Genomic DNA, 12,291 nt, shown 5'->3' on the forward strand with positions numbered 1-12,291 from the left:
ACTGCACTAGACCCAGTCCTGCTTTAGTAGCTTGAAATCTATACAGGAATTATTGCTATTGTTAGAAATATTTATATACTGCTTTTCAACCAAAACAAAGTTCTCAAAAAAGTGGTTAACATAGCAAAAGAAAACAGAAAATGATTTCCTGTACCCAAAAGACCCACAGTCTAAGCCAGGTCTGCCTAAATTTGGCCCCCAGGTGTTTTGGGACTACAACTCCCATAATCCCCAACCATAGTGGCCAATAGCCAGGGATTATGGGAGTTGTAGGCCAGCATCTGCAGGAGGGCTGAAGTTGCGCAGGTCTGGTCTAAACACACACACCACCAGCCACTGGGAGGAAAGCTGTGCTGGGTTTGAATAGGGACAGTTGCTCTTTATAAGTTGTCTCTTTGCCTTGCTAGCAGGGGTATCCCAATATGAAGATTCCCAGCTCAGCCATTGCTCTACCCTGTGCTTTCCTTCATCCACCTGTAGCCCATATGTTCTGCATTGCGAAATCTTGTACATAAGTTGTATTTGTGATTGAGACCATTGCAATTTATCCTGCAACCTCTTGCTACTATACTGATAACTCTGTTGCTTCTCTGGAGACAGCTGACACACTTTTGGTAATATTTGTGGCTGAAACCACTTATAGCCCCATAGCTTTGCTTGCTGTTAACCATTTAGCAAAATTAACTGTTGGGAGAACGCAAGTGGGTTAGTGCATAGGTGCCATGCAATGTCTAATTATCAGCAATAGTTGGTGCAGTGTAGTTAACAGAGTGTTGGATTTGTAGAGGACATGAGAGGTAGTGTGGTGTAGTGGTTAGGGTGTTGTGCTAGGAACAGGGAGATACAGGTTCAATAATAATAATAATAATAATAATAATAATAATTATTATTATTATTATTATTATTATTTTTACATTTATATCCCGCTCTTCCTCCAAGGAGCCCAGAGCGGTGTACTACATACTTGAGTTTGTCTTTCACAACAACCCTGTGAAGTAGGTTAGGCTGAGAGAGAAGTGACTGGCCCAGAGTCACCCAGCAAGTATCATGGCTGAATGGGGATTTGAACTCAGGTCTCCCCGGTCCTAGTCCAGCACTCTAACCACTACACCACGCTGGCTCAGAATTGGATCTGTTTGGAGAAAGAGGCCATGTCTCTATAACAGACTGGTTTCTAAAAAAAAAATTGAAATATTATGCTAATAGATAAAGTCTCTTCAACTTTAAAACTGGACAATCATCAAAATCAAGACACCCTTTTTAATATGAGATGGGAACCCTTTTGGAACTATATAGAAAATGGCAAAGATCCACGCACCCTCATAACTTACTTATGCCTATTGCTGTTGAGTTATCTACTTCTTAATTGGTAATTGGCAAAGGCTGGTGTTAGTTCAAGGAGTTGATTTTAGTATTGTATTCTGTGTTTGAGTTATATATGATATGATACTATAGTCACCGTGTGTGTTGTCTAACTAACTAACCCACTCAGTCATAAAGCTCAGTGGGGGACCCTGAGCCAGTTGTTATACCAACCTACCTCCATAGGGTGGATGTAAGGATAAAATGGTGGGATTTGTTTGGTCCTTCCTTGAAGGGTGGGATAGAAATGTAAATAATAATCCTGACTGTGTTTACTCAGAAGTAAACTAAATGGTTTTTACTCGTTAGGGTAAAATCCCTGTTTAGCCATGAAACACCGAAACCAATAAGTCACTGCTCCTTAGCTCCCCTTCTTTACCGGACTGCTGCGAAGATAATGTCAAGCTACCCCCATGGGTGGTTCTTGGAGGAATGCTAACATGATAAACAAGTAATGAATAACCAGACCAGCCGCAGCATACTGCAAGGACAAGCACAGAGCCGCTTCTGTCCGTGGTGCCAGAGTGGGAATAGCTCCGATCGAGATGATAGAGGCCCCTGGCTGGGAATGTGGCAAGGTGCCCTTGGCCCCAGAATTCACCATCTCACTCCAGTGATTGCAGCAGTCAGCGCTGTGCTTCTGCTCAAAAGCTTCGTGAGCAGCAAGGATGGTCAGAGGAAAAGTGCGTCCTCTCCTGCTTCACTTTTCCGAGGTGCTGCCAGTTCTGCTCAGGGCTTTGGAGTGAAATCCACACAACCCACGCAGGCCACGCTGCCCCCTCCTCCTGCAGTTGCAGTCTTGGTGGCTTGAGAGCCCGAGTGCATCCAGGCAAGAAGAGAGCAGAGCCAGCGGAGATGCACGGAATCTGCCTTTCAGCCGGGTTGACAGATGGCTCTGGTTTGAAGAGCAGGGCGGCCTCTGCTTGTGGCTCTGAATTTACGCATCAGTCACCTTGGCGGGTTATCCCTCAGTCCTCGCAAGCCGCGCAGCAGCCGGAGAAAATTGGAGCAGGCACAGAGAGGAGAATGAGCCTGGCCACGAGAGATTTAAGGAGCTTGAGATGTGTGCCTGATCACAAGGTTAAGAGGCGATTTGATTAGTGCACATAATGTGTTCCCAGGGAGAAAGCCCTGGGAAGGAGACAGAATGAGGGCTAGTGGCAGGAACTTAAAGCTAGATCTATTCAGTTTGCAATTCAGGTTTTTTAAAAAACAAAATACTCACAGTCAGGTGAGAAGGCAGATCTGGCCACGGTTACCTATGCCTTAGTCACGTCACAGCTGGATTACTGTAATGCGCTCTACATGGGGCTGCCCTTGAAGAATATCTGGAAACTGCAGCTAGTGCAAAATGCGGCAGCTAGGGTTTTATCTGGAGCTGCCCGGTGGGAGCACATCACACCCATTTTGAAAGAGCTGCACTGCCTACCAGTTCGTTTCCAGGTCCAATTCAAGGTGCAGGTTTTGACTTTTAAAGCCCTTAACAGTTTGGGCCCGGGATACCTGAGGGACCTCCTGCTCCCAAGGGTTGCTGCCCGCTTGATGAGGTCATCTGAGGGGGCTCTGCTGCAGGTACCGACAATGAGGGAGGCTCGGTTGTCGTGTGCGTGGGACAGGGCCTTCTCTGTTGCTGCTCCCAGACTCTGGAATGCTCTCCCGGTGGCTATTCGCTCCTCAGTCTCCATCACAGTTTTTAGAAAGCATGTTAAATCTTGGCTTTTTACCCAGGCTTTTATATGATTGTCTCTGCTGCTGCTCTTTGTACTTTGTATTGTTTTTATACTTGTGTTTTAAATTTTTTTAATCCGATTTGTTTATATTTTAGCTTAATATTTTAACTGTGTCATTTTTATAAACTTGTTTTTAAATTTTGCTGTAAACCACCTTGGGATTGTTTTAATGAAAGGCGGACTATAAATAAATAAATAAATAAATAAATAAATAAATAAATTTAATTAGGATGGACGGTCTATGGAGGGGGATATGCACCACTGCATCCCAAACTTCCATATCTTTGGCACCAGGTTTGTTTGCTTCCTTAAGGGCCCAAGGCTTCAGTTTCATCTTGGAACATGAACTATCTCATCTGGTAGAGACAGGCTCTCCCTTGGCACAATGCTCTTCTTTGCGGGGTTATGTCACCGCAGGGAAGCATTCAGCTCTCCTCCAATCTCTCACCTTGCTGTGTTTGACTCAACAGGAAGCATAAACAGTTACTTTCTGAAAGTGCAAGTTCAGCCCAAATTAATGACCCTGCTGTAGCACTGCAAATTATTCAGGAGCTTGTATTTTACTGTTGACAAGCACATGCTTTTTGATAAACATGCAGTGGTTACACCATTGATCCAAAGTAGTGATTCTGGGGAAATATGGAGCCATTCCCAGAGAGGATGAAGTAGCCATGCCAGATCTGCCGACAAGCTAATGCTTTCAAACATCACAAGCAGACCCAGAGTAACCTCTTCTTTATTTGATGTTCAGTGCTTACAGGAGTTCCACTTACCAGAACCGTTGAGAAACTGATTTGTTTTAGTAGACTAAAATCTGTGTGTAAATAGGAGTGGTCCTGTAAGATCTAAGTCCCAGCATAGGCCAGTCCAACACTGATGCAGAATGTTGCCCTTTGCATATGGAGCTCCTCTGTGTTTATGTTCTTTTTGGATCGAGCTAAGTCTCTTCATGCAAGGCAAGACTGTTGGGGAATCTTCCTGCTGTTCTGGAGTCAGAGTAGTCCTTCCCTTGACTTTGTTTAAAGTGAGCAGGAACTTACAGTCCCCTGCTAACTGAGCTGCTAACTGAGCAAAGCGGCACCTTTCTGAAGTGGTGATTCTCTTTATTTAGCAGGGGGAGAGCAATTGGCCCTTTCCATCCCTAGCACAGCATCCCTCCAGTGGCTCTGGCTGGTGTCTATCTTATGTTTCTTTTTTTAGATTGTGAGCCCTTTAGGGGCAGGAATTCATTTTTATTTTTTTTATATATATAGATCTAAATTGCTTTGGGAACTTTTGTTGAAAAGTGGTATATAAATATTTGCCATATTCATATCCTGCCCTTCTTTGAGGAGCTCAGAGTGGCAAACTTTGTTCAAGCTTTATCTCTTTTCCCATTCCAGAATGACCTTGGGGGCAAGAAGATCCTTCAGAGGAAATGGACATCCTTCATGAAAGCGAGGCTGGCCTGCTACATTCCCTACTATGAGGTCCTCAAGGATGTTTACAGTCTGGATGGCGGTGACTGGCGGAGCACCATCTTTTATGCAGCATTCACCTTGTCAGCCCACTGGTGAGCCAAGTACCTTTACACTCTGTTGGGTACTGAATTCACTGCTGCCATTCAGGAAGGAGGGCTTGGAAGGTGGTGTAAATAGCTTCCTGAAATACTTGTGCTGCCATCACCAAAAAGGCAATCAGAATGGTAGGGATTATTAGGCAAAGAGACATAAAATAATGCAGGAAGTGCCACGGGACCCTTGAGCACTGGGTGTAGTTCTAATCCTGCCTGCTGCATGGCAGAACTTAACATCCTGTACCCTATAGCCAGAACAAGAGAAGTTGATCTTCCATTCTTCTGTGTTCCATAAATGGGTAAAGGAATAATCTGCCTTTTGCCAGTTGAGAACCAGCAGCCTTATTCTTGTGGCTTGTTTAAATTACGTGCATTAAAGTATTATACTAGGTTTCAGGCCTCCCCTTCCCCAGGCCTGGAGCTGACTTGGAACATTCATACTTAGGACCATTCCACACACCCATTATTTTCTAGGTTGAGACCATCACAAGTTCACATTTTCATTGGATTTCTCTTGCACAAACCAATGTGAATTGGTTCAGTTTATGTCTGGGTACCAAGCCAATGACTATGGATTCAGCCCACTTGGGAAAGGGTTTCAGGGCCTGTTGTGACACTATCTGATTCGTACTGGGACTTACAATATTTATTTATTTATTTATTTATTCATTCATTCATTAATTCCGTTTCTATACTGCCCTTCCAAAAATGGCTCAGGGCGGTTTACAAAGAGAAATAACAAACAAATAAGATGGCTCCCTGTCCCCAAAGGGCTCATGATCTAAAAAGAAACATAAGATAGACACCAGCAACAGTCACTGGAGGTACTGTGCTGGGGGTGGATAGGGCCAGTTACTCTCCCCCTGCTAAATAAAGAGAATCACCATGTTAAAAGATGCCTCTTTGCCAAGTTAGCAGGGGTGCTAACATGCTTGGCCCACGTCCCATTGAAAATACCTAACTGCAATCTGCTGACTACCATCCCACTGAAACCCCATCAACATCATCTTTAGCTCCCCAGGCCTTGTAACTGTTCCCTGACTGATGTGCTAGTGTGGGTGGTGATGGTAGAAAGAATACAGAGGCCTTTCAGTGTTGGTTGCAAGTGAAATTCTCCTTGTCCTTGTAAATATTTTGGCATTTGTGACTGATTGCCTGAATTGGCACTGAGGACAAGGAACAGATGGGAGACAGTGAGCACTTTATGAGGGAAAGTCCTCTGGGTGAGCATCTGTGGAATAGGTTAATAATAGCTGCATATGCAGGAGGTGGTTGTGGGTGGGGAGGAAAATCACCCCAGCACTCTGACAGGGCTCACTTTGGCCTTACTGAGAACAAAGGCCAACGATTCACCATATGGATTTTAACCACAATAGCCGTTGTGCGTTTTGCTTCTGCATTTCTAGACTGAGCCCACACTGAAATCTTAATCAGCCTTTGGCATTTTCAGTTAGTTCTTAATGTTAGTTTGAATGTTAACAAGTTATTCTCAGCTAACAAGCTGTTTTCTGTCAGTAATACATGTCGATGTGGCATGTCTACATTTATAGCAAGATGACATGCACAGCATTATGGTCGCAATGGGAGGAAGACATTTATTATATAGCACTGGCAATTGAGCCTAAAAGGATAATGTCAGAATGTAGAATAAATTTTGTATAGATCAGACCCAACGCCTATCTATTCCAGTATCCTGTTTCACACAGCAGCCCACCAGATGACTCCAGGAAGTCCACAGGCAAAAGCTGAGGGCATACCCTCCCCTGCAACGGGTATTTAGAGGCATCTTGCCTATTTTTTATTATTTATTTATTTATTTAACATATTTTTATACCACCTAAAACTTATGTCTCTGGGTAGTTCACAACAAAACAAATTACATGACAAGAGAAAAAATTAAAACATTACAACAATTTAAAATTTTAAAACAATGTTAAAACAATTAAAACAGCATTTAATTAAAAGCCTAGGTGAACAGATGCGTCTTCAAAGACTTTTTTTTTAAATTATCAAAGATGAGGAGGCTCTTATTCCATTTAGGCTGGAGGTGGCCTATAGCCCTCAGACTAGTAGCCATTAATAGACTTGTCTTCCATGAATTTATCTGAGCCCATCTTAAAGCCCTCTTAAAGCTGGTTGTCATCACATCTTGCGGCAGATAATTCCATTGGTTAATTATATATTGTGTGAAAAAGTACTTCCTTTTGTTGGTCCTAAACTTGGCGATCAGTTTCATGGGATGACCTGGAGTTCTAGTAGAGGGAGAAACATTTTTCACTATCCACTCTCTCCACACCAAGTGTAATTTTATAGACCTGTATGATGTCTCCCCTCCATCGTCTTTCCCCCCTAAAAAACTTGCCCCAGGTGTTGTGGTCTTGCCTCATAAAGAAGGTGCTCTAGGGCCCTGGAAGTTCTCCACACAGCAGGCTTTACAGCGGGTTTTCTGTGAGGCTTTACTCGATGCTATCCAAATAAACCGATGCAAAAAGTGGGGTTTTTTTAACCTTGAATATAAATCGGTTTGCACTCTAACGAGCAGTAAAAAAACCCCAAATTGTGTGGGAAGTGCTGCCCAATGGCTTGCAGGGACTTGGGGTAAATCTGCCCAATATGTGAATGCACCCACTCCATTCCGGAGAAGATGTGGGCTAAAGTTTCTGGTTGTGGAAAACTTCCTGATCATCTTGGTTGCCCTCTTCTGCATCTTCTATAATGTCCTTTTTGAGGTATGGAGTACACAGTACTCCAAATGTGGCCGCACCATAGATTTGTATAAAGGCATTATGATATTATTTTATTTATTTATTTGCTTATTTATTCAATTATATGATATTAGCAGTTTTATTTGAACAGGAAGCCAAAATCAGGCAGACAGTTCAAAGCAGACACCTTGCTGCAGAGCTCAGTTGGTCATGTACATCTTGGTGCGGGCCCTGAGGTCAATTCCAAGCTCCGCTCCTCAGTGGAGAGTGAAAGGGCTTTAAAGAGGCTGCACTCTAGCCTGAAGCCCTGCGCCCCATGGCACTCTAAAGCTTCTGGGTGGCTCCTTTGCTGCCTCCAGCGAGGATTTACAGGGGAGGAGGGTGGCTTGGTGACTTGGTGTGTCAGAGGTTTTGAGCTGCCCAAGAAGATGGTCTTGGCTACTGGTTTCAGAGTCCAGGCCAACAGCAGGTCTTCCTCCATGCAGGCAGTAGCAGGGCCAGAGTGGTGGTAGTGTAAACCAGTCACAGTTGCAGCTTGTTCCCACTCTCCTCTCCTTGCTCTGACTGCCTCATTCAGGCTTTGCCTCCCTCACTGTCATGTTAACCCCAGCTGCGCAGTCTGTTCATTAGTGCAGTTCCCCAACCTGGGCAAATGACCAGCCCACACACCGGGAGTTAACACATCAGCGGGGAAGGCTAGGTAGTTGGGCTGGAGCGAGGAGAGAGGGAACAAGCCAAACCTGTGGCTCATTTACCACCCTCCCTGCCCCAGCTGCATGGACTGCTACTGCCTACAGGGGCCCTTGGTTTGTTACTGATTCTCTTGGAAAGGTGAGCTCCCTATTGTCACCTCCTTTGATTTCATAACTTGGGATCAAGGACATAATATCCAGTTGCAGAGTGGGCTGTAGGGAAAGAAGATCGATGACTGGGGATACAAGAAGGGTGTACCAGCAGCTTTTAAGAAGTAGTTAACACATAAGGTTCTCCTGATCGTAAATAGTTCATTTTGTGTCTTTAAGCAGTAAAGTAAGTTTAAATATGGTACAAAAGTAAGTATTTTGTGTGTGTGTTTCCCCCCAAATTTCAGTGTCTTTCCCTCTCCCCCTCCCCCAATCACACACAAACCAAATTCTTCCGCACTGGCTTCAGATTTCGAGGATGTTTACAATTCTCATGTGGAAGGGATGGACCATAGGGGTTGGTGGAGCAGTGCCGCCCTGCCTGGCAGGAACCCTGCTCTGCTGCCCTACTGGAGGGGGCCCTGGGAAGGGGAGGGGTCCATGGTGAAAGGACTCTGAGTTGGGGGCCACAGGAGGGACAGTCCTCTCCTGGCTCCCTTCAGAGACCTGGCTGCTCCTTGTCCCCTCTTTTCTTTCAAAAGCCCACCAGCTGGAGCTGTGAGGGAGAAGCATCCTCCCCTCCTGCTCCTTATGTGTGAGCACTGCAAGATATTCCCCTCAGGGGATGAAGCCGCTCTGGGAAGAGCAAAAGGGTTCAAGTTCCCTCCCTGGCTTCTCCATGCAATAGGGCTGAGAGAGATTCCTGCCTGCAACCTTGGAGAAGCCGCTGCCAGTCTGTGAAGACAATACTGAGCTAGATAGACCAATGGTCTGACTCAGTATATGGCAGCTTCCTATATTCCTATGCTTCTTCATTTTAAAATTTACAGTAAATTTGAACATAAACATGCCCATCCATTGAAATCATTCTTGCAAGCTTTTTTTTTTAAACCCCATTTAATCTCAAGCTTCCCAGCAGCTGCCCCCACTTCAATTACTTCTTTACCATTTTCTCATCAAAAGTTGCTAGTCTGGCTCTGCTCTCATTCTGCCAAGAGTCAATTCGGATTATAGTCCTCTTAAAGAGGCAGTGCAAGGGCAGCCAACTGCTTGAGGAAAAGATTTCTAGAACATCACCTGGCACAGTGCAGAGTATTGCTAACCTCTAAAGAATTCTCCAGCCGTGGCTGAACTCTTAACAGCCCTAGAGAGATTGCTTTACATTCCAGTCGGCATTATCTTCCCTTTTAAAGTCAGTGTGGTCTGTCTCTGTAACCAGAATTGTTTCCTGAAAGGAAGGTGGTGGGGTGGGTGCTGATCAGTGATCTATTTTTTGTGCACTGTCGGGATCTAAGTAATCAATCTATATAGAGCAGGCCTGCTCAACTTTGCCCCCCAGCTGTTTTTGGACTACAACTCCCATAATCCCCAGACACAGTGGCCAATAGCCAAGGATTATGGGAGTTGTAGGCCAACATCTGCAGGAGGGCCGAAGGGGTGTGTGTGTGTGTGTGTCTAAGTTAAATAGGCTGGTGATACCAGGAGTTGATCCTCCTCCCCTGTAACATACAGCATGATAGCCTTGCTTGAGGCGTCTGGGTTCTTCATGAAAGCTATTCCTCAGTGTAATTAGACCAGGTGATCTTCATAGTCCTTGCAGCCCTACAATACTGTTGTGTCTGGGACTATTTACTGAGCCCATGGGTTTTGACAGGAAGCAAAAGTCTGTAGGCCTCACCTTATCACCATATTAATATTATTATTTATTTATTTACACAGTCAGACAGGTGTTATTGACTGGTTTGTTTTATCCAGACAGCGAGTCCTCCCCAAGGACCTGGGATGGCTGAATTTTATTGTCAATGTTGTTGCTGTTGTTATAGATATCGTTGCAGAATATAGGCTGTTCCCAGTAAAGTTGCTTTTTGTAATTGGCTGATGGTGATTTCTGTGGCCCCTATGGTGTTGAGGTTCTCTTCAAGGTCTTTTGGAATTGCACCTAGGGTGCCAATTACCACTGGGATTACTTTGGTCTTTTTCTGCCACAGCCTTTCAATTTCAATTTGTAGATCTTTGTATTTTGTGATTTTTTTCTATTTCTTTTTCTTCTATTCTGCTATCCCCTGGTATTATTGCTATGTTGATTATCTTAACTTATTTTTCTTTCTTCTCAACTACAGTTATATCTGGTATATTGTGTGGCAGATGTTTGTCTGTTTGTAGTCGGAAGTCCCATAATATTTTTACATCTTCATTTTCTACCAGTTTTTCCATTTTATGGTCCCACCAATCTTTGGCTACAGGTAACTTGTATTTTTTGCAGATGTTCCAGTGTATCATCCCTGCTACCTTGTCATGCCTTTGTTTGTAGTCAGTCTGTGCGATCTTTTTACAACAGCTGTTTAGGTGGTCCACGGTTTCATCTGCTTCTTTACAAAGGCGGCACTTGCTGTTTGTTGTGGATTTTTCTACTTTTGCTCTTATTGCATTTTGCTCTTATTGCATTTGTTCTTCTGCAGCCAGTATTAAACCCTCTGTTTCTTTCTTCAAGTTGCCATTCTTAAGCCATTGCCAGGTCTTGGTGATGTCTGATTTTCCACTTATATTGTGCAAATATTGACCATGCAGGGGCTTATTTTTCCATTTTTCTGCTTGGTTCTTGACTTGTTCTTTCTTGTAGGTCTGCTTTGTTTCATTGGTGTTGAATAGTTTCTCCTTCTTGACCATTTTAAGTGCATCTTTTTCACTGTCCTTGATATATTCTTCAAGGCCTCTTTTCTCCTCCTCTACTGTTTGATGGACTTGCAGCATTCCTCTTCCACCTGAGCTGCGAGTGAGGTATAGCCTATCTACATCACTGCGGGGGTGCAGAGCATGATTGATGGTCATTATTTTCCTGGTCTTACAATCTAGCATCTCTAGCTCTGCCTGGGTCCAGTCTATTATTCCTGCAGTGTATCTGATAACAGGTATAGCCCAGGTGTTTATGGCTTGTATGGTGTTTATGGCTTGTATGGTGTTTCCGCCATTGAGTTTGGACTTTAGGATTTTTCTAACTCTCCTATTATTATTATTATTATTATTATTATTATTATTATTATTATTATTATTATTATTTCTTGATTACACAGTCAGACAGGTGTTATTGACTGGTTTGTTTTATCCAGACATCGAGTCCTTCCCAAGGACCTGGGATGGCTGAATTTTATTGTCAGTTGTTATAGATATCGTCGCAGAATATAGGCTGTTCCCAGTAAAGTTGCTTTTTGTAACTGGCTGATGGTGATTTCTGTGGCCCCTATGGTGTTGAGGTTCTCTTCAAGGTCTTTTGGAACTGCACCCAGGGCGCCAATGACTATTATTATTATTATTATTATTATTACATTTATATCCTGCTCTTCCTCCAAGGAGCCCAGAGCGGTGTACTACATACTTGAGTTTCTCTTTCACAACAACCCTGTGGAGTAGGTTAGGCTGAGAGAGAAGTGACTGGCCCAGAGTCACCCAGCTAGTTTCATGGCTGAATGGGGATTTGAACTCAGGTCTCCCTGGTCCTAGTCCAGCACTCTAACTACTACACCACACTGGCTCTCTTCCAGGAGGAGCATGGAGGTATCTGCCATCTGCCGATACAACATCTCGGAGGTGCGGGCAGCTTTTGAAGGGACTTATATGGAATACCAGGATTCCTCCCGCAAATGGTCCCAGTACAATGGGGAAGTGCCAGAACCCCGGCCAGGATCAGTAAGTTCTTTCTTTTGTCTCTCCGCCCAGATAATGTGCCCCCCACCCCACCCCCGAGAACCTGGCTCCCAAGGGCTTGGAGCTAAATCGAGCTATCAGAAACTTCATGTGATATATTAGTAGTTGAGCTATACCATTTCTTTAATGATCATTATCATTAAAGGTCAGGGTTTGAATGCTTCCGTACATGTCCTACTCCCTATACTGTAAATACAAAACTAGAAGATCCTAGGTTACCCTTTTCTCTGACATGTTAGTTTTGTGTGCACAGGGATATTTTTTGTGTATCATGGGTGTGCATTTGACTGTATTATGCATTCAGCCCTTCACATGCAGTATGAAGTGGTACACTTATCAACTGGTAGCATGAAGCTTCTGCTTGTCTGTTTTAGCAGTTTGAGCCTTGAGCCTAC

The 12,291-nt window shown here is 44.0% G+C and overlaps 1 protein-coding gene across 4 annotated transcripts in view; it reads left to right on the plus strand.

Annotated features, from left to right (window-relative positions):
* The window catches only part of SEMA4G (semaphorin 4G), a 185,838-nt gene that overhangs the window by 164,849 nt on the left and 8,698 nt on the right, over positions 1–12,291 (plus strand). For all 4 annotated transcript variants that reach the window (XM_053310014.1, XM_053310017.1, XM_053310016.1 and 1 more), the window contains 2 exons: positions 4,475–4,644; positions 11,734–11,878. In XM_053310014.1, coding sequence (XP_053165989.1) covers positions 4,475–4,644; positions 11,734–11,878 — 315 coding nt within the window. The remainder of the gene's footprint in view (positions 1–4,474; positions 4,645–11,733; positions 11,879–12,291) is intronic.

Source organism: Hemicordylus capensis, chromosome 3, assembly GCF_027244095.1.
Source record: "Hemicordylus capensis ecotype Gifberg chromosome 3, rHemCap1.1.pri, whole genome shotgun sequence".
NCBI classification, from domain to species: domain Eukaryota; kingdom Metazoa; phylum Chordata; class Lepidosauria; order Squamata; family Cordylidae; genus Hemicordylus; species Hemicordylus capensis.